This window comes from Tamandua tetradactyla, chromosome 5 (genome assembly GCF_023851605.1).
Source record: "Tamandua tetradactyla isolate mTamTet1 chromosome 5, mTamTet1.pri, whole genome shotgun sequence".
Lineage (NCBI taxonomy): Eukaryota > Metazoa > Chordata > Mammalia > Pilosa > Myrmecophagidae > Tamandua > Tamandua tetradactyla.
In genome coordinates this window covers 38,671,360-38,694,414 of record NC_135331.1, presented here as the reverse complement: position 1 = coordinate 38,694,414, position 23,055 = coordinate 38,671,360, and the positions used below count along the sequence as shown (strand labels likewise).

The following is a 23,055-nucleotide window of genomic DNA, read 5'->3' as shown; positions in this document are numbered from 1 at the left end:
TCCCAATCTTAGCCCAATAATTATCCCAGTTTTATGGACTGCAAATATACTAATTTCCATGTTTTTGGTAATATAATCTATTTGCTGATTTTTCTTATGACTTTACATTTTTGTAGTGCTGTAAAAGCAACAAGCTGCTAGGAATTCTTTACATAATACTGATAGCTCTATTGACCCTGTGTTGAAACTTGTCTTCCATTCAATACTAGGTTACCCAATAGACAAACTTAGCATGTGATCAGAAAAAAATGGGCCCAAAAAGAACATCATAGAATCTAATGAAGGTTAGTTTTAGTATGTGTACAAATTTATTTTTATTTGAAAAAAAAATTTGTAATGCATATTAGGATTTGAATTATTTATGAGGGATGAAGGTGGGCTCAACGCGTGCACCATATCCTTTTAAGTGTCTAAAGTTTCAGGAATTTTTAGTCTCAGACTGCTTCTCTTGATACTTGGTGTTGACCAAACGGTCCTGGAAGGGTTTATACTTAACTTAATATGTAGGTCCTCTTACTTAGGACCATTTGCCATCCAGCCTTTTTATCCATAACTGGCGACTCTCTCCCTCTCCCTTTCCACTGCACAGACTGGTAGGCTGCCACCTTGTCCTGGTTTGCCCAGTTTAAAACTGAAAGTCCCGTGTTCTTAGACTCCCTACAGTCTGGGACAAACGGGAGAGTGGGTCACCCTACATTCTCCTTGCCCATTGCCACCATCTCCCGTCTCCTGTGTTTAGGCACTGGGCTTGAGAGGCCCAGGCATTAATGTTCAGAATTTTTGTTTGCTTCTTTTTCTAAGCATTATTTTCTTCCTTTTTTTCCTCTAAAAATGGTAGGGAGGGTGGTGCAATGGTGGCTCAGTGGCAGAGTTCTCACCTGCCGTGCCGGAGACCCGGGTTCGATTCCTAGAGCCTGCCATGCCAAAAAAGAAAGAAAGTGTTAGAGAAATCCTCTGATGCTTCTGAACATCCTTTTTTTGTTTTTTTTATGAACTGAATATTGAGTCAATACTATGGGTAATTTACCAATTTTACTGTATGCTTTCTTTCCTTGTCACAAATCATCCTTTTAAACAGAATTGAAAGGATGGTTTTAGTGGGAGATTGGATGACAATTGAGTATTTCTTTTCTTTTTTTTTGAAACTGTAGCATGAACTGCTATTGAGGAATTTTTGTTTTGAATTTCTTTCAGCAATCCCATAAAATAAAATTTGTTCCTGTACTGCCTGAACTCTATGGCTTCAGTTTGATGGAGCGTTTCGATGTCTCAGAACTTAGGGAGGCAACATATTGTGCAATGTGATAAATGAAAACCATGTTCTTAGGAGTTGGGAATCTTGAATCCCAGTCCTATATTGGTTACCATTTAGTTGCAGGACACTTGATATGTTTTGTTTTCTCTTTAGGACTTGGTTTCTTCTTCTGTACAAGAAATAGGCTTTGTTAGACTTTCCCTAAGGTTGCAATTTAAAGTGGGAAACACTCTCAGGGAGTGGAGGAGTGGCCACGATTGCCTTATGAACCAAATATTCCGGTTCTGGAGTCCTTTCAGAGTCTTTTCTGTATCTCTCTAACCTGGCCTCTCAGCCCAGCACCTAATACCATCCCTGTATCAGGCATATAACCAATTCATCCCATAGTATCTTTTCAGATAAAGAGTCGATGCTACAGCTGAGGCAGGATGAGCTGGGAGTCTGCAAGACTCTGCAGGTTTTGGTGATTTGCTAAGAAGACCCACAGAACTCAGCATGTAGTTTATTCAGTGCTGCAGTTTATTACAGCACAAGGATGTAAAGAAAATCAGCAAAGGGAAATGGGACTGGGGCAAAGTCTGGGGTCAAACCAGGCACAGGCTTTAACAGTCCTTTCCCAGTAGAGTCACACAAGATGCATTTAATTCCCTCCAGCAGCTTACTGTGACAACATGCACAAAGGGTTTTCTACTAAGGAAGCTCATTTGAGACTCAGTATCGAAGGTTTTACTGGGTGAGTGCACTGGTTTGAAAATATTATATATCCCAGAAAAACCATGTTTTATCTTGACTCAGTCTTGTGGAGGCAGCTGTCTCTGTTAATCCTATTCAGTAACTTTTTTTTTTTTTTTATCAAGGCTCTAATGCCTTCTTTTTTTTTTTTTTAACATGGACAGGCACCGGGAAATGAACCCGGGTCCTCAGGCATGGCAGGCAAGCACTCTTACCTGCTGAGCCACTGTGGCCCGCCCAGGCAGTAACTTTTGATTGAGTTATCTCCAGGGATGTGACACATCCAATTGTGGGTGTGCTCTTTTGATTAGATGGAGATGTGACTCTACCCATCTGAGGTGAGTCTTGATTTAGATTACTGGAGTCTTTAAAAGGGGAAACATTTTGGAAAAACGGCAGAAACAACATAACCACAGAAACTTCACAGCAGAGCTGACACTGAAGTGGACACTTGGAGAACAGAGACACGGATGTTTAGAGATGCCTGGAGCCCAGCAGATGTTGACATGAGATGTTAGGCAAGCCAGAATGGACAGAGCCCCAGGGAAGCTGTTGAAGAAGCCTGGAGAGAAAGCTAGCAGATGCTGCCATGTGCCTTTAGTTGAGTAAGGTTCCCCTACAGGAACAGTGGCTGAAGGCATTGGAGCCCAGGAGCAAGGGGCCAGCAGATGCCAGCCATGTGACTACCCAGACAAATGTGCTCCTGACCTATCTACCTTTCTTGAGTGAAGGTACCTTCTCGTTGGTGCCTTAATTTGAATACTTTCACTTCCTTACAACTGTAAACTTGTAACTTATTAAATTCCCGTTTTAAAAGCTGTTTCATTTCTGGTATACTGTATTCTGGCAGCTTTCAAACTACCACAGGGTAGTTAGTTACTCTCTGCCTAGCACATATGAAAATTCCAGACTCCTCTAGGAAAGCAGGTGTCCTGCATAGACCACGTTATTTGTACAAACAATTTTGTCACAGTGAACTATTCTTATCAGAGAAAAGTGGGAACCCTCCTGAAATACAAGTTCCCAGATGCCAGCCAACAAACAATCTACAAGTAGGTCCTTCTAAGGATGTAAATCTCAAGCCTGTTATAGTAACTCTTTTCTGCACATAATAAAACTCAAAGTTTGCTCCCACCCCCTTGGCTTCTCACTATTCAGTGAGGCAACGTTGGAAACGAATGGACTTTGAGTAGTAACTCTGAAGTGCCATTCCTGGCTCTGCTGGTAGTTTGTTCACTGACTTTGGCTAAGATGCTTAACCTGTGTGAACTTTACTTTCTTCTGTGAATTGGAGATAATAATGGTAACTACATAGGAATTTTGTGAAAGGCAAATTATTTTGTATGTATATACACACAAATAAACACATAAGATACATAACTTACATAGTATCACTTTTCCTTGAGTCCATTCATCCAACAATTGTTTATTGAGAAACTACTATGTACCGAACGAATACTGTGATGGAATTTATAGTATAGTTGGGGAGAGATATGTTAAATTCAAATAACCTTGAATATTAATATATAATTAAAAGTTTGGGTAAATGTCCTGAAGATAGTACAGTGAAAGTGTATAATGGGCAGGGGCCTCTTCTAGTAGGTCAGGTGACACCTTCCTGAGGCGATAGCACATGTGTAAGAATCTCACATAGGAGAAGGCAGTGGGTGTTACAGGAGATCAGATAAGGCTATTAGATAATGTTCTTTCATAGACCCTTCTCTTCTGGTGAAGTTGAATCAAAAAAGTCAGTATGGTTGGAGTAGAGAGAGCAAAGAGGAGTAGATGAGGTCGGAGAGGAGAGAGATAATCAAGGGCCACTTTACGGTAATGGACTTGACCACTATCTTGGAAGCAATGGAAGCCATTTGAGAGTGTTTAGTCATTGGGTGACCTGATCAAATACCTAAGTGTTTTGGAAAGATGCCTCTGCCTGCTCAGTTAAAAAAAATTTAAATGCAGTTTTATTGATATGTGACATATTCACATATCATGTAATCATCCAAAGTGTGCAATCAGTGGTTCACAGTATCATCATATAGCTGTGATTCAATATCACAATCAACTTTTTGTGAGTGTGAAAAATAACATATATACAAAAAAGCAATAAATTTCAGAGCACACTATAACAATTAGTTGTAGAACAGATTTCAGTGTTTGATACGGGTTTACGATTCCACAGCTTTAGATTTTTACTGTTAGCTGCAGACTAAAAGAAATATCAGTATACTGATTCAGCAATCATACTAATTTGTTAAACCCTACCTTCTCTGTATAAGTCCGCCATCTCCTTTGATCTTTCTCCCACTCTTTAGGGGTATTTGATCTATGCCCATTCTAATTTTTCATGTTGAAAGGGGCTGTCAATTATATGGGGTTGGGGAATTGAGCTAGTTGACCCCCTGGAGAGGCTGGCCCCTCTGCATTTCAGGACTTATCTGGTCTAGGAACCCATCTGGAGGTTGTGGGTTTCTGGAAAGTAATCCTAGTGCATGGAACCTTTGCAGACCCTCATATAAAGCCCTAGGTGTTGATTTGTTTGTTTGTTTGTTTGTTTTTTATTTGGGTGCATGGTCCGGGAATCGAATCTGGGTCTCCCACATGAAAGGTGGGCTTCACCACTGAACTACCCCGGCACCCCTAGGTGTTCTTTAGGGCTGGAAGGAATGGCTTTGGTTGGGGTTTCTCTGCTTGCTTTTGTAGAGATGTGATAAGGCGATTATTGCAGAAGCCTGGACTAGTGATAGTGGTAACATGGGCTAGAGTTATAATTTTCTGGGGTTGGAGAGAAATGGGAAAATTTAAAAGGTCATATCCACGATTACACGCTAAATGATTTGAATGAGCAGCTGTATGTCGAACTTGCATTCTCTTACCGGAACTTAGTTTCTTAACAGAGAGCTAAGATTTTTCTAGTAGAGGAAGAGGTAGTGTTCATAGTTCGGTAAGATTTGCACAATAACTGCAATCTATACTATCTGTGCCTCTGCTGAGTAGAATAATAATAATAACAAGATAATGTATAAGTGTGTGTCAGCCACTTTTCATATATTAACTCATTTAATCCTCACACCAAACCTATGAGGTAGGCACAATTATTGAATATACTTTATAGATAAAAAGCAGAAGGGACACAGAGTATAAACTGTATGGCTGGGATTTGAACCCAAATAGTCGGTCTTCAGATCCATGCAGCCAGGCCAACTGTGACCTGCGGTCCAAACTCTGGCCCAGGGCCGTTTCTGTACATCTCTGCCACCAACTAGTATCAACTACGAATGGTTGTTGCAGTTTTTTTTTTTTTTTTCATGGGCAGGTTCTGGAAATCAGACCTGGGTCTCTGGCATAGCAGGTGAAAATTCTACCACTGAGCCACGGAAAGGAAGGGTTTTTTGTTTTTGTTTTTGTTTTTTGGCATGAGCATGCCTGAGGAATTGAACCTGGGTCTCCCTGGTTGTTACATTTTTAAAGGGGTGTAAAGAACGGAAGGAAAAGCATGTGGCAGAGTGTGTATGTGGCCTACAATGCCTACAATATTTACTCTTTGGTCCAGCAAAATTAAGAACCTTTGCACTTTACTAACTGTTTAATCCCCTCCGCTCCTGTTCATGCTGTTAGTAAGGAGGGGATTCAGCCCTAGGATTATGGCGGTGTCTGAATGCACAGCTGCTGACACTGGATAGATGAGATCGAGAGCAGTTTATTAGTCACATATGCTCACAGCCTGAGATAGGGGACACTGCCCACCAAAAGGGTCACAGGGGGACCTGAGTGAATAGACTGGATACCTGTGGCTGTGGGAGGCAGGTTTATATTATCAGGAGCATGGGGTGGGAGGCTTCTCTGTGAGGATGTGATTGGCTTGTTTGAATAATCCTGGACAAGCAGGGAATTGACATTCATTACTCAGAGATAAGCGGGGATTGTCCCTGGTTCCCCCATCAAAGGGTTTGTTTAGCTAAGAGACCTTATCTTCAGGAGCGGAATGGGGAGGGGAATTTGTGTTTAGACCATTTCAAGATTCTCCTGGTTATACCACATGTCAAGGTGGTACATACTATTGGGTCTTAATCTTAGGACTACACTATAATGTATTTCTTAGCTAGAAATTTGAGTTCCATCAATATTTACAGATCGAAGAGATGTCCGAGCCATAGAATGAATTAGTTGCAGGGTGATAACAGAGCTCCTTCTGTGGTTGAATTCTTTGCAATGTAAAAGTGAAGCACCGGTCTGTGTTTAGAGAAAGCTGCTTAGGAAGATAGTGGATCATCCTTCTGTAGTGAGATCAAAGGAGTTGGGTTAGCTCTGAGTTACTTAAAGTTTATCAATCAACAATGGAATTCAGATGGATTTTATATGCTGCATTGGAATTTGGTGCTAGAATATTAGCAAACGATGTTCTGTAAGAAACTATGTGTTTTTTCTTTCTCTTTATTAGAGAAGTTAGGGATTTGCAGAGTAATCATGCATAAAATACCAGATTCCTGTACACCACCGTCACCAACACCGTGCATTCGTGTGGAACATTTGTTACAATTGATGATAAGTATATTTTTATTAGAGCCATTGTTTGTGTAATATAGTTCCGCAAATTTTTGAAAAAGATTTTTCTCTTACCATATTTACATTCTAATATTTCCCTCTTTTAATCGCATTCAGATGTATATTTCAGTGTTATTAGTTGTGTTTATAATGAGCTACCATCAGCACCATCCATTACCAAAACATTTCCATCTTTCCAAATAAAACCCCTGTACATTTTAAGCCTTAACTTCCCGGACCCTGTACCAACCCCATTCATTGATAACCTGTATTCTGCTTTCTCACTCTATGATTTTTTTTTGTTCTAATTGTTTCAAATCTGTGAGGACATAAAATAACTGTCCCTTCATAACTGGCTTATTTTATTCAGCGTAATGTCTTCCAGGTTCATCCATGTTGTGGCACATATCAGGATTTCTTTCCTTTTTATAGATGAACAATACTCCATTGTGTGTATATGCCACATTTTATTTATCCATTTGTAGGTTGATGGACACTTGAGTTGCTTCAGTCTTTTGGCAATTATGAATAATGCCACTATGAACATTGGTATGCAAATATCTGTTTGAGTCTCTACTTGCAGATTTTTGTGGTATATACCTACTGGTGGGATTGTGGGTTCATATGGTAGTTCTATACTTAGCTTTCTGAGGAACTGCCAAACTGTATTCCACAGTGGCTGCACCAGCAGCAATGAATGAGTGTTCCTGTTTCTCTGTATCCTTTCCAACACTTGTTATTTTCCTTTCTTTTAATAACAGCCATTCTACTGGGTGTGAAATGGTATCTTGTGGGTTTGATTTTCATTTCCTGATTTCTAATGATGATGATCATCTTTTTGCATGCTTTCTAGCCATTTCTGTGTCTTCTTTGGAGAGATGCCTGTTTAAGTCTTTTGGCCATTTTTTAATTGGTCTGTTTTGTTGTTATGTTGAAAAATTTCTTTACATATTCTGGATATTAAATCCTTTATCAGATATTCAGTTTCCAAATATTTTCTCATATTGTGTAGGCTGTTTTTGGGGGGACAGGGTACATGGTCTGGGAATTGAACCCAGTCTCCTGCATGGAAGGCGAGCATTCTATCACTGAACTGCATGTGCGGTTATTTTATTTTCATGATAAAGCCTTTTAAGGAAAAAAAAGTTTTCCGTGTTGATGAGGTCTCATTTATCTATTGTTTCCTTTGTGGCTTGGGCTTTGGCTATAAAGGCTAAGAAACCATTGCCAAACACAAGTTCTTGAAGATGTTTCCTTACATTTTCATCGAAGAGTTACATAGTTCTTGCTCTTATATTAGGCTCTTTGATCCGTTTTGAGTTGAATTTTGTATATGGTGTGAGATAAGGGCTCTTTTTTTTTTTGACTAATGGAGATACAGTTTTCCTAGCACAATTTTTTTGAAGAAACTATTTTTTTCCCAATTGAGTGTTGTTTGTCCCTTTGTCAAAAGTGAATTGGTCATTGTTTCAGTTTGTTAATGCTGCAGGAATGCAATCTACCAGAAATGGATTGGGTTTTACAAAGGGGATTTATTAGGTTACACATTTACAGTTCTAAAACCATGAATATGTCCGAATTACGATGTCAACAAGAGGATACCTTCACTCAAGAAAGGCCAATCACATCCGGGGTTTCTCCATCTTTTGGGAAGGCACATGGCGACATCTGTTGTCCTTCTTTCCTGACTTCTGGTTTCAAATGGGTCTCTCAGCTTCTGGCACTCCTGGGACATTTTCCTTCTGCATCTTCAAATGTCTGTGTTTTCTTCAAAATGTCCCTGTCTTAAAAGACTCCAGTAAGTGGATTAAGACCCACCTTGAATAGATGGAGTCATATCTCCATGGAAACAATCTAATCAAAAGGTTCTACCCAAAATTGAGTGGTTTACGTCTCTGTGGAAGTAACTTAATCAAAAGGACCCACCCAACAATAAGTTTGCCCCTGAAAGATTGAATTTGAAGAACATGGCTTTTCTAGGGTAAAAAACAGTTTCAAACAGCACAGCCATAAATGGGAATGTTGATTTCTGAATTCAACATTGTTCTATATGTGGAACCTTTATCTGACCTTGTGCCAATACCATGCTGTTTTCATTACTGTGATTTTGCAGTAAGTTTAAGATTGTGAAGTGTGAGGACTCCAATTACATTTTTCTTTTACAAAATAGCTTTAGCTCTTTAGAGCACCTTATCCTTCCATATAAATTTCATGACTGGCTTTTCCATTTCTGCAAAGAATGTTGTTGGAATTTTCATTGGGATTGCATTGAATTTATAGATTGCCTTGGGTAGTATTGGCATCTTAACAATATTTAGTCTTCCAATCCATGAACACAGAATGTACTTCCATTTTTTTAGTTCTTCTTATTTTATTTTTAGTAATGTTTTGTAGTTTTCCAGGTGCAATTCCTTTAGATCCTTGGTTAGATTTATTCCTGGATATTTGGGTCTTTTAGTTGCTATTGTAAATGGTATTGTGTTCTTGATTTCCTTCTCACATTGCTTGTTACAAGTGTATAGAAACACTGTTGATTTTTGCATGTTGATATTCTACCCCACCGCTTTGCTGAATTCTTTTATTAGCTCTTGGAGCTTTGTCATGAATTCTTCAGGATTTTCTGCATATAAAATCATACCATCTGCAAATAGGGAGAGTTTTACTTCCTCTGTTCCAATTTTGATGTCTTGTATTTCTTTTTCCTACCTAATTGCTCTGAGAAGAGCTTCCAGTACAATTTTGAGTAACAGTGGTGATGGTAGGCATACTTGTCTTCTTTCTGAAACTGGAGGGAAGGCTTTCATTCTTTCACCATTGATTAAGATGTTAGCTGTGGGCTTTTCATATATACCCTTTATCATGTTAAGGAAGTTTCCTTCTAGTTCTGGTGTTCTGTTTTTATTAAGAAAGGGCGCTGTATTTTGTCAAATGTCTTTTCTGCATCAGTTGAGTGGATCATGTAGTTTTTTTCCCCCTACATTCCGTTAATGGGATGTATTCCATTAATTTATTTTCTTACAGTGAATTAGCCTTGCATACCAAGGACAAATCCCCCTTGATCATGGTGTATAATTCTTTTAATATGCTGTGGGATGCAGTTTTTGAATTTTGTTGAGAATTTTTGCACCTATATTCATAAAAGTTATTTGTCTGTAGTTTTCTTTTTGGGGGTGGAATTTTCATCTGGTTTTGGTATGAGAGTGATGTTGGCTACATGGAATGAGATAGGGAGTGTTCCCACTTTCAATTTTCTGGAAGAATTTGAGCAGAACTGTAGTTCAGTGTTTGGTTGATTTCTCCTGTGAAGCCGGTCTGGTCTTAGGCTTTTCTTTGTTGGGAGGTTTTTAATTGCTGATTCAATTTCTTTACGAGCAATTGTTTATTGAGATCATCTATTTCTTCTTGAATAAATGTAGGTAGTTTGTGAGTTTCTATGAATTTTTTCCATTCATCTATTTTATCTAACTTATTGGCATACAGTTGTTCATAGTATCCTCATGTAGTCCTTTTTATTTCAGCAAGGGTCAGTAATGTACCCCATTTTCATTTCTGATTTTCCTTACTTGTATCCTCTTTCTTATTTTTATTTGTCGGTTTAGCTAAAGGTCTGTCCATTTTACTTACCTTTTCAAGGAACCATTTTTTAAAAATGCTCTCTACTTTTTTCTATCATTCTTCTCTTTGGAAGATTAGGGATTTTGCATAAAGTTTAAACCTCTTTTTTTTATTATAGGAATTTTCAAACAAGAATATCCATCTTCAGTAGTCATAAACATATGGCCAGTCTCGTTTAATTTTTATCTTCTTCCATCATTGTCTCTCAAATACCCTATGTAAAGTTAATATGAATCACTGTCATTATATAATTGCATGGGTAAATTTCAGTATGTGCCTCTAGATTGTAAGGACCCTTTTTAAAAAAATTGCATCTAATGCCATTATCATGTCAAAAGTGATTTCTAAGTATTAACAAATATCCAAACAGTATTCAAATTTCCTTAATTTTGTCACAAATATGCTTTTGCAGTTAGTTTCTTGAGATCCAGACCCAACTAAAGTTATGGTTGAATTGATTCTTAATTCAATTAATATATTAGAACCATATTCCTTTACCTTCAGTTATTTCTTTTTTTAATATAGGCCTTTTACCCTACCGAATTTCTCATATTTTGGATTTTATTGGCTGTTTCTGTTTTCTCTCACTTACCAAGTGTTTCTGTTCCTTTATTTCTGGTAACCTTGTAGTTTAAAAGGGTATCAGTTTCAGGTTAACATTTTGGCAAATGCTGAGATTATAAATGCTGAGAAAGATGAATTCTTGAATTGTAGATAAAAGCAAGTTAGTGGAACATGTTAGCACAAAAAGTTATTTATTTGGTTTGACATTTTATAATTGGTAACACTTGGGAAAAAGTAGGAATCCTTCTTTGTTGTATAGGACTGTTAGATAATGGTCAGACTGCGCTTTTCTTTTAAACTGCCCTTTCTGAGTCATTGGATTGCATAACATTTCTGTCTACCCAAAGTTCTGGCCAACGTAACTGCCCCATTAGAGATTAGAGATGACAAAATCCTCATGACTAATTTTATACTGGAAATGGTAAGTGTTCAAATCTGTCCAGTCAAAATCTAATCTTGGTAACTAATTTGTGTGATTTATGTAGAAAGAGAAAGCTATCCTTAAATAAGTCATTTTATTACAGAGAAAAGAGATTTCAAAAAGGAGAATTCTTTACTTTTACAAAATAAAATTTGATATTCCCCGTATCAAAATTTGTATGCATAGTAATGTGTCAGATTTTCATAAACATTTAAGTACTGTTTTGAAACTTTATAAATGAAATCTTGTTTTAAAAATTAGAATGGCTAATTAAGAAAGTACTCTAAAGTATATTTTCTTGAGCTTCACAATTTTAATGGAAATTATTTTCTTAAATATTAATACTTACAATGAAAGCTATGTAAGAAGTACCTCTTTCTTGAAAACTATTTCGTGAATTTGATATTTATCTTCAGGAGAAAAAGTTTCTTTTCTTTCTGATTAATGAATGTCTAGATTTATTTTTCTTCATGGGCATTACACTTACTTATTTATATTTTATTTTTAAAATTATTTTCAAAATTTCATGGAGAATTACCATTGTCCATATAAATTATTTTTAACTGATCCCATAATGAGTTAACACTATTTTTAATGATTGCCTGTAGATTGGGGGCTGTTTAAAAGCTTTTGAATTTTTCTTATTGGTAACAAATGATCATTGAATGTTATGACTTAGTGCTTAGAAAGTTTGAAAATATGCTACTTTTGGTTTCTTAGTTCAAATGCTTTCATAAATCCACATATTAAGAGAAAAAGTCCCAGCTCCTTGCCATTTGCTAATGTATTTGTTTCTTTTATCCCTTGTTCAATAAGGCATTTTTGATAAGCGTTTTCTGTTTCCAAATAGTTTCTCTGGGTATTTTGAAATAACTCTTCAGATCAACCCTTTTCTACTAGGAAGGGCAGTTACATTGGATTGAAATAATAATCATGTATTGTAAAATGGCAAGAAAAGCTGCATACTTGTAAGAGCAATACTGAATTTGGTTCCCTTTATTCTTTAAAAAACACTGAACGTTATTTAACTGTTATGGATTTTTCAGACTTTTCACATACAAAAATATATGAATAGGAGGAAAAAATTAAGATTCTGTTACTAAGTATTTTTTCTTAATTCATCATAGTTTATTTTAAAGAATTTCATTCAGTGGCATGGTCTGGTCTCTTTTTTTTCACATTAGTGTTTTGATGACTGCAGTGCACTTCAAAATCTCACTGGTGTGTATGATAAATCAGTGATAATTTATAGGTAACAGAGAAGCTAATGAATTAGATAATGTCTAAGAGAGTCTCAACCTTTGCGAACAAAAATTTTGTATATTTTATGGAACTTTTTATCTGATGTTGAACATTCTTTTGAACGACATGCTTTTCCTAAATGTCAACCCACTTTCTTACCATTAAAATAATCATTTGGCAATTCATCCCCTGGCAGTTTAAATTACCAATTTTTTAAAATAGCTCTTTGCTTAGTAGTTTAACAAACCGAAGTGTTCCCATCAGTTTAATGAGGTCTCTAATCATTACAGTGGCTTGTAAAATGCTACCATTTAATGCCTTTGTAAACTGTTTTATGTGATTTCCTTTGTCTTTGCAGATAAATTATTAGTCATAACTGTAGCAACAAAAGAGAATGATGGATACCACCGATTTATGCAGGCATCCAAATACTTCAATTATACTGTGAAGGTATGGCATATCTTTTAATTCATGGAGATGCTAAAATATATACTTAATGTCCTAACATACATCTTTCATCATAACAACATCTGAAATTCACACAAAAAGATAAAACTTGGCTACGTAATTGCCATCAGTTTATATACAGATGATGATTTTAAAGATGTAGTTGATTGCATTTACATTCTGTCACTCAGCCAATAACTTCTTAATATTGCTAATGCTTTGCTGTAAACACATTCTGTAAAACAATAGAAACAACGTGTGTGTGTGTGTGTGTGTGTGTGTGTGTGTGTCCTTTGGGGATGTTTAAAACCCATTGTAACTAAGATTTGGCAGTGTTTTTCCCCCACTTAAGAAACTCTATCTGTAATGTGTTTGTCTGCCACAGTGTATTTCTTTGTTTTCAGAGAATTGCAAACATGACTGACAGGGTAGGAAATGTTTCCTGTTACTTTGTCAGCAGTTATTTTTTCCTGTTTTTCTGGTTTGTATTTAAAGTATTTGAGAGCGTTATAAAAGTATAAAAGAGTTTCAAGAATCGTGACCTGACTTAGGCATCAAGTTTTTTTTTTTTTTTTCCTTTCTAGAATCATGATTTAGTGAAACATGTAAAGAGTGGTTGCTTCAAAAAAACTATTACAAGTTGCTGATGACTTGCAGTTTTATGATACTATCATAATTCAAGTTTGGCTCAGAGACGAAATGTTCATTTCATTTATAGGTCATTGGTCAAGAAGAAGAATGGAGAGGTGGCGACGGAATGAATAGCATTGGAGGGGGCCAAAAAGTTAGATTAATGAAAGAAGTTATGGAACATTATGCCAATCAAGAGGATCTGGTTGTGTTGTTTACTGAATGGTAAAAGAATTTGTTTCTTTCAAAAGATTTTTAAATTCAATTTTATTGAGATATATTCACACACTTTATAATTGGTCGAAAGTATATAATCAGTGGCTCACAGTATCATCACATAGTTGTGCATTCATCATCATAGTCAATTTTAGAACATTTTCATTACTACAAAAAAAAAGTAAAAATAAAAAAGGAAACCTAAAACATCCCATACCCTTTATCCCCACCCCATTATTTTTTATTTTTTAATTTTTAGCATTTTTTTCACACACTATACAATCCATCTTAAGTGTACAATCAATAGCTCTTGGTATAATCATGTAGTTATGCATGCATCACTACAGTTAATATGAGAACATTCTCATTTTTACTGAAGGAGAAACCCCTATGCCTGTAAGCCCCCCTATTATTGATATTGGCTCTGGTATTGTGCTTTTGTCTCCACAATGTCACTGTTTACTATAGACCTTAGTTTACAGTGATTGTATTTTCCCATATACCACCCCTTTTATTAACGCCTTGTAGTAGTAATGTCTGTTTGTTCTAGTTCATTTAAGAACTTTCCTATATTTATACAGTTCATCACCATCATTGTCCACTCCAGGTTTCCCTAAGCTTTCCCCAGCTCTTATCTCTAGCTTTCCTTCTGGTGACGTACTCAACTCCAGCCTTCCTCTTTCAGTCGTCCTCCTCATACTCATCTTTGTTCATTATGCTTGCAGTATTCAACAGATTTTTAAGAGTATATATTAAATCATTTTTTTTAAAAGTTGACATTTGCATTTCTTGATAATGTGTTAAATATTGTAGTAACACAGAATCAGTGTTTGGGAAAGTCGATTTTACTCATGGAACTATGGTCTGACATAGTTATGTACTATAATAGAAACTGCATTATTATAAACATTAATGGGAAAATGTGACGTGAGCGAGTTTTTTTTGAAATTGATGTTTTAATGTTGAATTAGAGTTAGTTTATGATGATGTAGAGGTTTTCTGTTTTGTATGGTCATATGTGGTATTTCAAAAGGAAATAGATCATTTTAAGTTATAAATAACATGTGAGACATAAGAAAGCCTGTGTTAGGATAAGAACGTTTTCCAGGTGTAACTATTGTTTTGCATACAACTTAACTCTCCTACTTAATTTGAAGTATCCACTGCTTTTCCTCATCTCCTACTTCTTACATGTTTTAATAATGTCAAGTAATTGTGAGCTGTCTTGTTGCCAGCTCCTGCCTTCCAATCTTGTAATCTTTTTCTTTCCTTTTCATTTTTTGGGGGGATATCATTGATTGCTCACCCTAAGTTCCCTTGCATTTTCTTTTCTAACTTAGAAAAGTCTCTTTATGTCTGTCTCTATATTTGAAAATCCCAAAACACAGATTATTGCTGATTAAAAGTAAGAGGAATGTTTTCTTTTGTTCTTTTTTGCATGGGCAGCACCAGGAATCAAATCTGGGTCTCCAGCATGGCAGGTGAGAACTCTGCCAGCTGAGCCACCATGACCTGCCCTAATTTACTAATTTATGAGAGTAGTGTTTTTAATGCAAATATAAATAAGGAATGTAATTAAGGACGTAATTGTAAATATGTACATTTTGTAAGGACAAAATGTAAATAAGAACATAATTTTTAAAATTTTTTGAACTGTGTGATATAATACATATACAAAGCAAAGAAAGAAAAAGGTGATAGTTTTCAAAGCACTCTTAAACAAATAGTTACAGGACAGATAAGAAAGATATAAATTTTGAAGTGAAAGTAGACATAATGAATTTCCAGTGCTATCAGTACTTAAAAGTTTGAAAGAATCCACAATACACGGGTCTTTAGAATTTCCCTGATGTCTTCTAGGCAAAAATTAAGGTTCTACTTATAGGAACCTATTCTAGGAAGATGAGATGTGGTATAACAGGTGTTAGCCTGTGTACTGGAAATTTTTCTACAGAGTCTATTATTATATTTTTCACCTTTGGTAAAAGAGTAGGCGTTCATAATAACAGCTTAGAATGACGTTATAAAGCATGTATTTCTTTTACTCTATTGACACTGAAGACAGACGATCAGACCTACTTATCATACATGACAAGATTTTTGCATTCTGTTTTTGTTTTTAGCAAAACATAACAAAGTTTGCATTCTTGTGAGTGAAATTAGATGCAAACTAAATGTTGCCGTGAAACTGATGCTGTCCTATGAACAGTAAAATACAAACCAGCAGAGTCCCTGGCCCTAAAATAAACGTATGGTGGAGTAATTTATCCATATTACTGAGTAATCCATTAATTTACTGGGACATCCAGTAAAGATTTTTAGTTACTATGTCCTTTCTTTCTTTAGATATAAGAAAAAAATATTCAGAAGAAATGTAATTAAAGATAGTCTTGGTGCAACTATTAGAGTTTGAATCTGGACAGAGAAGAAATTTACGTTTTCATTGGATGGTGACATGTATAACACTGTTCATCAGAATGCAAGAGCATTTCATTTTAAAGACGCCCAGTGTTTGAAATACTTGAAAGGCGTGTTAGAAAGTAGTTACTGGCCTTACCAAAAGAGTGTTTCCTTTATGAAAACATCTTCTCAAGGATTTCCATATATAAATTCTCCAGGTCATTAAAGTATTTGTTTAAAGACAATTAACTCTGACCTTGAGGTAAGATAAAGGAATTTGAAATTAATAAGCTATTGACAACTAAAGAAACAGTAGGGAAGAATAAGCTTAAAAAAAGTAGAGTGGTAGTCAGTGTTACATTACAGAGGTCGGTGTATAATTAGAATGAATATACAGTCAAGGCATTATTTCAGCAGTTATCTAGGAAGATGTAGTTTGGGAGCTAAATAAACTCTGGCTGAAAAAGGAAGGATATTGTTAGTCACACAAATTTCTGCTGTTTCCCAATATGCCTTATCACTTTGACTATATATGGCTAATATCTATTCAGTTATCAAGCGGAATTGTTGCTGTTTGTCTCTCACACGGGGAAGCTGGGGGCTGTGTGCGGTTTACATATTGTTAGGGCTGGGTGATAGCAGGACGTGGTAAATTTTTGGTAACAATAAATCCCAATACAAGATGGAGAAATAGACTTGGATGAGGGGAAACATGGCTTTACAAGTATTTATTTTTTTTTTTAATAATTTTTTATTAATTAAAAAGAAATTACAAGAAAGAAACACAAACATCCGTAATATATGCTCATTCCATTCTACATATATAATCAGTAATTCACAATATCATCACATAGTTGCATATTCATCATCATGATAATTTCTGAGAACATTTGCATCAATTCAGAAAAAGAAATAAAAAGGCAACAGAAAAATAAAACAAAAACAGAAAAAGAAAAAGAATTTTTACATACCATATTCCTTATCCCTCCCTTTCATTGATCGCTAGTATTTCAAACTGAATTTATTTTAACATTTTTTCCTCTATTATTTATTTATTTTTTTTCCTGAATCTACTATGTGCTTTTATTTTTTTTATCCAATTTTTAAAATTTTTTTTAATTAATCAAAAAAAAAGAAAAGAAATTAACACAACATTTAGAAATCATTCCATTCTACACATGCACTCAGTAATTCTTAGTATCATCACATAGATGTATGATCATCATTTCTTAGTACATTTGCATCGATTTAGGAAAAGAACTAGCAAAACAGCAGAAAAAGATATAGAATGTTAATATAGAGAAGAGAATTAAAATAATAATACTAATAAAATATATATATATATAAAAAGGAAAAAGAAAAAAGACAAAAACAGAAGATACAAACAAACAAACAAAAAACCATATTTCAGGTGCAGCTTCATTCAGTGTTCCAACATAGTTACATTACACTTAGGTATTATTGTGCTGTCCATTTTTGAGTTTTTGTATCTAGTCCTGTTGCACAGTCTGTATCCCTTCAGCTCCAATTACCCGTTATCTTACCCTGTTTCTAACTCCTGCTGGTCTCTGTTACCAATGATATATTCCAAGCTGATTTTCGAATGTCGGTTCACATCAGTGGGACCATACAGTATTTGTCCTTTAGTTTTTGGCTAGACTCACTCAGCATAATGTTCTCTAGGTCCATCCATGTTATTACATGCTTCATAAGTTTAGTCTGTCTTAAAGCTGCATAATACTCCATCGTAGGTATACGCCACAGTTTGTTTAGCCACTCGTCTGTTGATGGACATTTTGGCTGTTTCCATCTCTTTGCAATTGTAGATAATGCTGCTATAAACACTGGTGTGCAAATGTCCGTCTGTGTCTTTGCCCTTAAGTCCTTTGAGTAGATACCTAGTAGTGGTATTGCTGGGTCGTAATCCATTCTGCCATTCTATGTCTTTTGATTGGGAAATTCAGTCCATTACCTTTTAGTGTTATTACTGTTTGGATAATATTTTCCTCTACCATTTTGGCTTCTGTATTATATATATCATATCTGATTTTCCTTCTTTCTACACTTTACTCCATACCTTTCTCTTCTGTCTTTTCGTATCTGACTCTAGTGCTCCCTTTAGTATTTCTTGCAGAGCTGGTCTCTTGGTCACAAATTCTCTCAGTGACTTTTTGTCTATAAATGTTTTAATTTCTCCTTCATTTTTGAAGGACAATTTTGCTGGATATAGAAGCCTTGGTTGGAAGTTTTTCTCTTTTAGTAATTTAAATATATCATCCCACTGTCTTCTAGCTTCCATGGTTTCTGCTGAGAAATCTACACATAGTCTTATTGGGTTTCCCTTGTATGTGATGGATTGTTTTTCTCTTGCTGCTTTCAAGATCCTCTCTTTCTCTTTGACCTCTGACATTCTAACTAGTAAGTGTCTTGGAGAACGCCTATTTGGGTCTATTCTTTTTGGGGTGCGCTGCACTTCTTGGATCTGTAAGTTTAGGTCTTTCATAAGAGTTGGGAAATTTTCAGTGATAATTTCTTCCATTAGTTTTTCTCCTCCTTTTCCCTTCTCTTCTCCTTCTGGGACACCCACAACACGTATATTTGTGCGCTTCATATTGTCATTCAGTTCCCTGATCCCCTGCTCAAGTTTTCCATTCTTTTCCCTATAGTTTCTGTTTCTTTTTGGAATTCAGATGTTCCATCCTCCAGTTCACTAATTGTCGCTTCTGTCTCTTTAGATCTACCATTGTAGGTATCCATTGTTTTTTCCATTTTTTCTTCTTTGTCCTTCACTCCCATAAGTTCTGTGATTTGTTTTTTCAGATTTTCTATTTCTTCTTTTTGTTCAGCCCATGTCTTCTTCATGTCCTCCCTCAATTTATTGATTTGGTTTTTGAAGAAGTTTTCCATTTCTGTTCGTATATTCAGCATTAGTTGTCTCAGCTCCTGTATCTCATTTGAACTATTGGTTTGTTCCTTTGACTGGGCCATATCTTTAATTTTCCGAGCGTCATCCATTATTTTCTGCTGGTGTCTGGGCATTTGATCAGATTTCCCTGGGTGTGGGACCCGGCTGGTTGAAAGGTTTTTCTGTGAAATCTCTGGGCTGTTTTTCTTTTCCTGCCCGGTAGGTGGCACTCGTGGCGCTCGTCTGTCTGCGGGGCCCACCAGTAAAAGATGCCGTGGCTCTACAAGTATTTTTAAAGATTGTTTTTTTCTTTATCATTTGGAGAAATGAAGTGACTTTTGTTGGCTGGCGGAGGTGGTGTGGTGGAAGAGGGGCGGGGGGTGGGGGTGATGCATGGTTCGGGAATCTAACCCAAGTCTCCCGTGTGGAAAGCAAGCATTCTACCACGGAACCAAGTGTGCACCCAAAATGACGCTTAAGGCATAAGAACATCCAGATTCTTTTAGTCACAAAGGATTGAAAACATTCAAAAATTGAACTTTCACTAAAAACAAGCAAACAGGGCCACGGTGGCTCAGCAGGTAAGAATGCTTGCCTGCCATGCCCGAGGACCCGGGTTCGATTCCCGGTGCCTGCCCATGTAAATAAGCAAACAAACAAACCAACATGAGCAAGATGTTGTTTCATCTGCTCTTTTGTATGTCACCAATACATATTTTTTTCTTTTGGCTTCTCATTAAATACTATTTTACTGAAATACCTGTGAGTATACTGTTTTGCTGAAATACCTGTGAGTGTGAGTATGTTTTCCACTCAGCAGTCAATACATGTGCATTTAGCACAAACTGTGATTCAGACACTGAACTTTTGACACTATAGAGAAAAAAAATTCCCTCAAAGAATTCTCGTTGATAGAATACTAATTCTGCAAACAAAACTGAACAAACAGAATTTTGAAGAAAAATGTATGACTTCAAGAAATGTTAAAGGTTATGATAGTCTCTTTAGAATGATTTACCTTTAAGAAAATAGTGAAGGGTTATGTTTTTGTTGCATTATGTTTTAATTTCATAGTTTGTGAGCATACCATTTTAATCACTTATGTTATTATTACTGGAATTATAATTTATGCCTATCATCCTAAAGGTGACCATGCTACATGTATTCTCTGAAATAAACATTTTATCCCCTCATACTTCAGGTTATATACCCAGTATGCCTGCCTTTCTTTATAGTTTTATATAGCTTATACAGAAGAGTAACATTTTCTGAAAGCAAAGCTTTCTGAGTTCTATGTTTATAATTTAACAAACAAATGCAGATTTCTTTAATGGACTTTTCCTTCCTGGCAGTGATGACAGCTTAACCGTGCTGAAACAAAGAACCCAGTCATTAGCTGTGGACAGCTTTTCATTATATTAGTGTAAAGGAAAGTCAAAACACACCCTAGTTTCCAGCTTTTATGCTGTTTCTTTTTTTACAAGGAAAGGTTGAAATCATTGGCTGTCATGTAAATTAAGCAATCACTTACATTGCACTGCCTTCTGGCTCATCTAAAGTAGTGTGCACTATGTTTTGGAATTAAGTAGAAAATAAGGATTTTTTTTTTAAGAACATGTTCTTGTTAATATTTTCTGGATGAGGAAGAGCAAGAGATGGTCTGTAAAAGAAGTACTGGATATTCACATCTGTCTAGACTGATTGTCCGTGGGTACTGTCGGGTGGAATGGATTTGGAATTTATCTGACTATGTATGTATATATGTATGCATTCATTCATTCCCAAACCACGTTGTCTATTCCTTCATTTTTGTGTTTTTCAGTAAATAAATATATTGAGCATCTGTTACGCACAAAATATGGTACTGCTGTGGCGTTTGGATGCAGTTTTCTATGTACAGCTTTGTATAGTTGTAGCTGCATGTCATAGGTACCTAATAATAAGCGCTGGGGATTGGCCAAAAGGTTTCTTTATTCCCTTAGTGATTTAATAACCCTTATTGATCATTAAATTCCATCATATTTGAGAGTTCTAATGTTGCAGAGACAAAGTTATCTTTTTAATGCTAGATGGCAGCTTTTAAAATTAACTATCTTGTTTTACAAAGTGACCAACCCAGCAACAAATCATGACTCGCAGCCCCGCAGATAGCTGGCAGCTTGGACTGCCGCCACCTTGATCTCCTTGCTGCTGCCTCTGGGCAGGGGTGTCCTTGCACTGGGACACTCTCAAAAACACTGTCCAGAGAAAATGAGCCGCCAGCGAGCAGTGTCTACATAAACTCCCATCTCTCCCTAGTTTCAGTAAGGATTTTATATTCACTAAATGAAATGATACAGCATTTGGAGGAAAATCCCCCTATAATAATTAGCTTTTATAATAGCACCCGCTTTAGGGCAGTGCAGCGATGGCTCAGTGACAGAATTCTCACCTGCCATGCCAGGGCTCAAATCCCAGAGACTGCCCATACCAAAAAAAAAAAAAAAAAAAATAGCACCCACTTTAGACCAACTCCTTTCCCTCCCTTCAGAATTCCTAAAATATATTTAATCATTTTCCACTGTGAGTTTATTATAATATATTCTGCAGATTTAATGGGTAGGCATTTTCAACTTTTATTAATTAACTTATTTATTTGAGAGGGAGTACCATAATATTGGTTTGTGGTCTAAATTATTTCCGGAAATGTGAACCTGCATTTGAGATGAAGACGGATGGAAGACTGAATTATCAGGTGTGCTGCTGCTTCTGCATGTCAGTGACATAGACTTTAGCTCAGCTTTTAGCCATCAGCCTCTTTGGGATGATTCTCATTGCTGGTTTAAAGGATTAGATTGCAGAGAAACAGGCAGACAAGATTAGGGAACACTTCTGCTGCTTTCTTTTCAGGCTACACATTAGTTTTCACTGTCTCTTGAGACTAGAGATGATTCACCCCTTCATTTATTTACTCATTTCAACAAATATTTACTATCTTCAAAATACAGAGTCTAGGAATGTACTGATTAGTAACAAAGTTATTGATCTGGCACATGAGGGAGAAATGTACAGCCTAGTATGAGATAGACACATTTAACACGAAGAGCAAAAAACAAAATATTCTGTTAAGCAGAGAGGAATAGAGCTGTGGAAGTTAAGAGGAGAGGGATGATCTTTCTGCTTGGTGTAATCAAGGAGATGTTTTTAGAGAAGGTGGCATTTGATACAGGACTTAAAGGTGGACAGATTTGGTCACAATCAAGAAGAGGCATTCTAAGGCATACAAGAAGAAACAGATCAAGTGTTTCAGTTTGGTGTTAGTATCAGTTATTTAATGGAAGGTTATTAACATGAGACTGATTCATTTAGACTTTATTTTGTAGGTCTGGCCCCCTGCTTGTTTTTGTGAATTGTTTTGTTGGTACCCAGCTCTGCTCATTTGTGTACTTGCCTTTTGACTGCTTTTGCAATACAACTGTAGAAGTGAGTTTTTGCAACAGAGGCCATGTGGCCACAAAGCCTAAAATATTTTCTGTAAAGGGCCAGATCTTTTCAATATTTGCCAAGCCCTGGTATTGCCCTGGTTGAGAACAGCAATTCTTTCTGGGGACTGGCACAGAACCATGTTCAGGAGAGTTTTTCTGACATTTTCCTGAGTTTCTCAGGGGAGTATCTGGTTAGAAGTGGGGAGAATATGGGTAATGTGGAGGCGAGTAGGATTCTAGAATTCATCTAGTCTAGTTCCTCTGAGCAGGAGTGCAGAGGACTTGAACGCTAAACACATTAAGTAGGAGGAATCAGTAAGATTTGGCAAAATATTTGATGCAGAGGCCATGCATGGAAAAGGGAAGAGTCAAGGCTGAATTAAAGACTTTGAATCTGGTGACCGAGTGCTCGATGGTGCCACAGAAACGGAACACAGAAGGGCAAATGCTTGTAAAAGTCTCAATGACCTGTTGGAGATAGAACACTGACATGTCCAGTCAGTATGGTAGAGAACTCAGTAAGGAACCTTATGGTTTTTGCAGGGCCCAGGAATATTCCCCACAGTTAAATGTGGAAAGCTTTATTTTATCTTTCATATTTAAATGTACCTAAATCCTA

The 23,055-nt window shown here is 36.3% G+C and overlaps 1 protein-coding gene across 1 annotated transcript in view; it reads left to right on the top strand.

Annotated features, from left to right (window-relative positions):
- LOC143684064 (procollagen-lysine,2-oxoglutarate 5-dioxygenase 2-like) overlaps window positions 1-23,055 on the top strand; it is a 116,318-nt gene that overhangs the window by 48,701 nt on the left and 44,562 nt on the right. Inside the window, 2 exon segments of the mRNA XM_077160730.1 lie at window positions 12,733-12,824; window positions 13,540-13,676. Coding sequence (XP_077016845.1) covers window positions 12,733-12,824; window positions 13,540-13,676 — 229 coding nt within the window.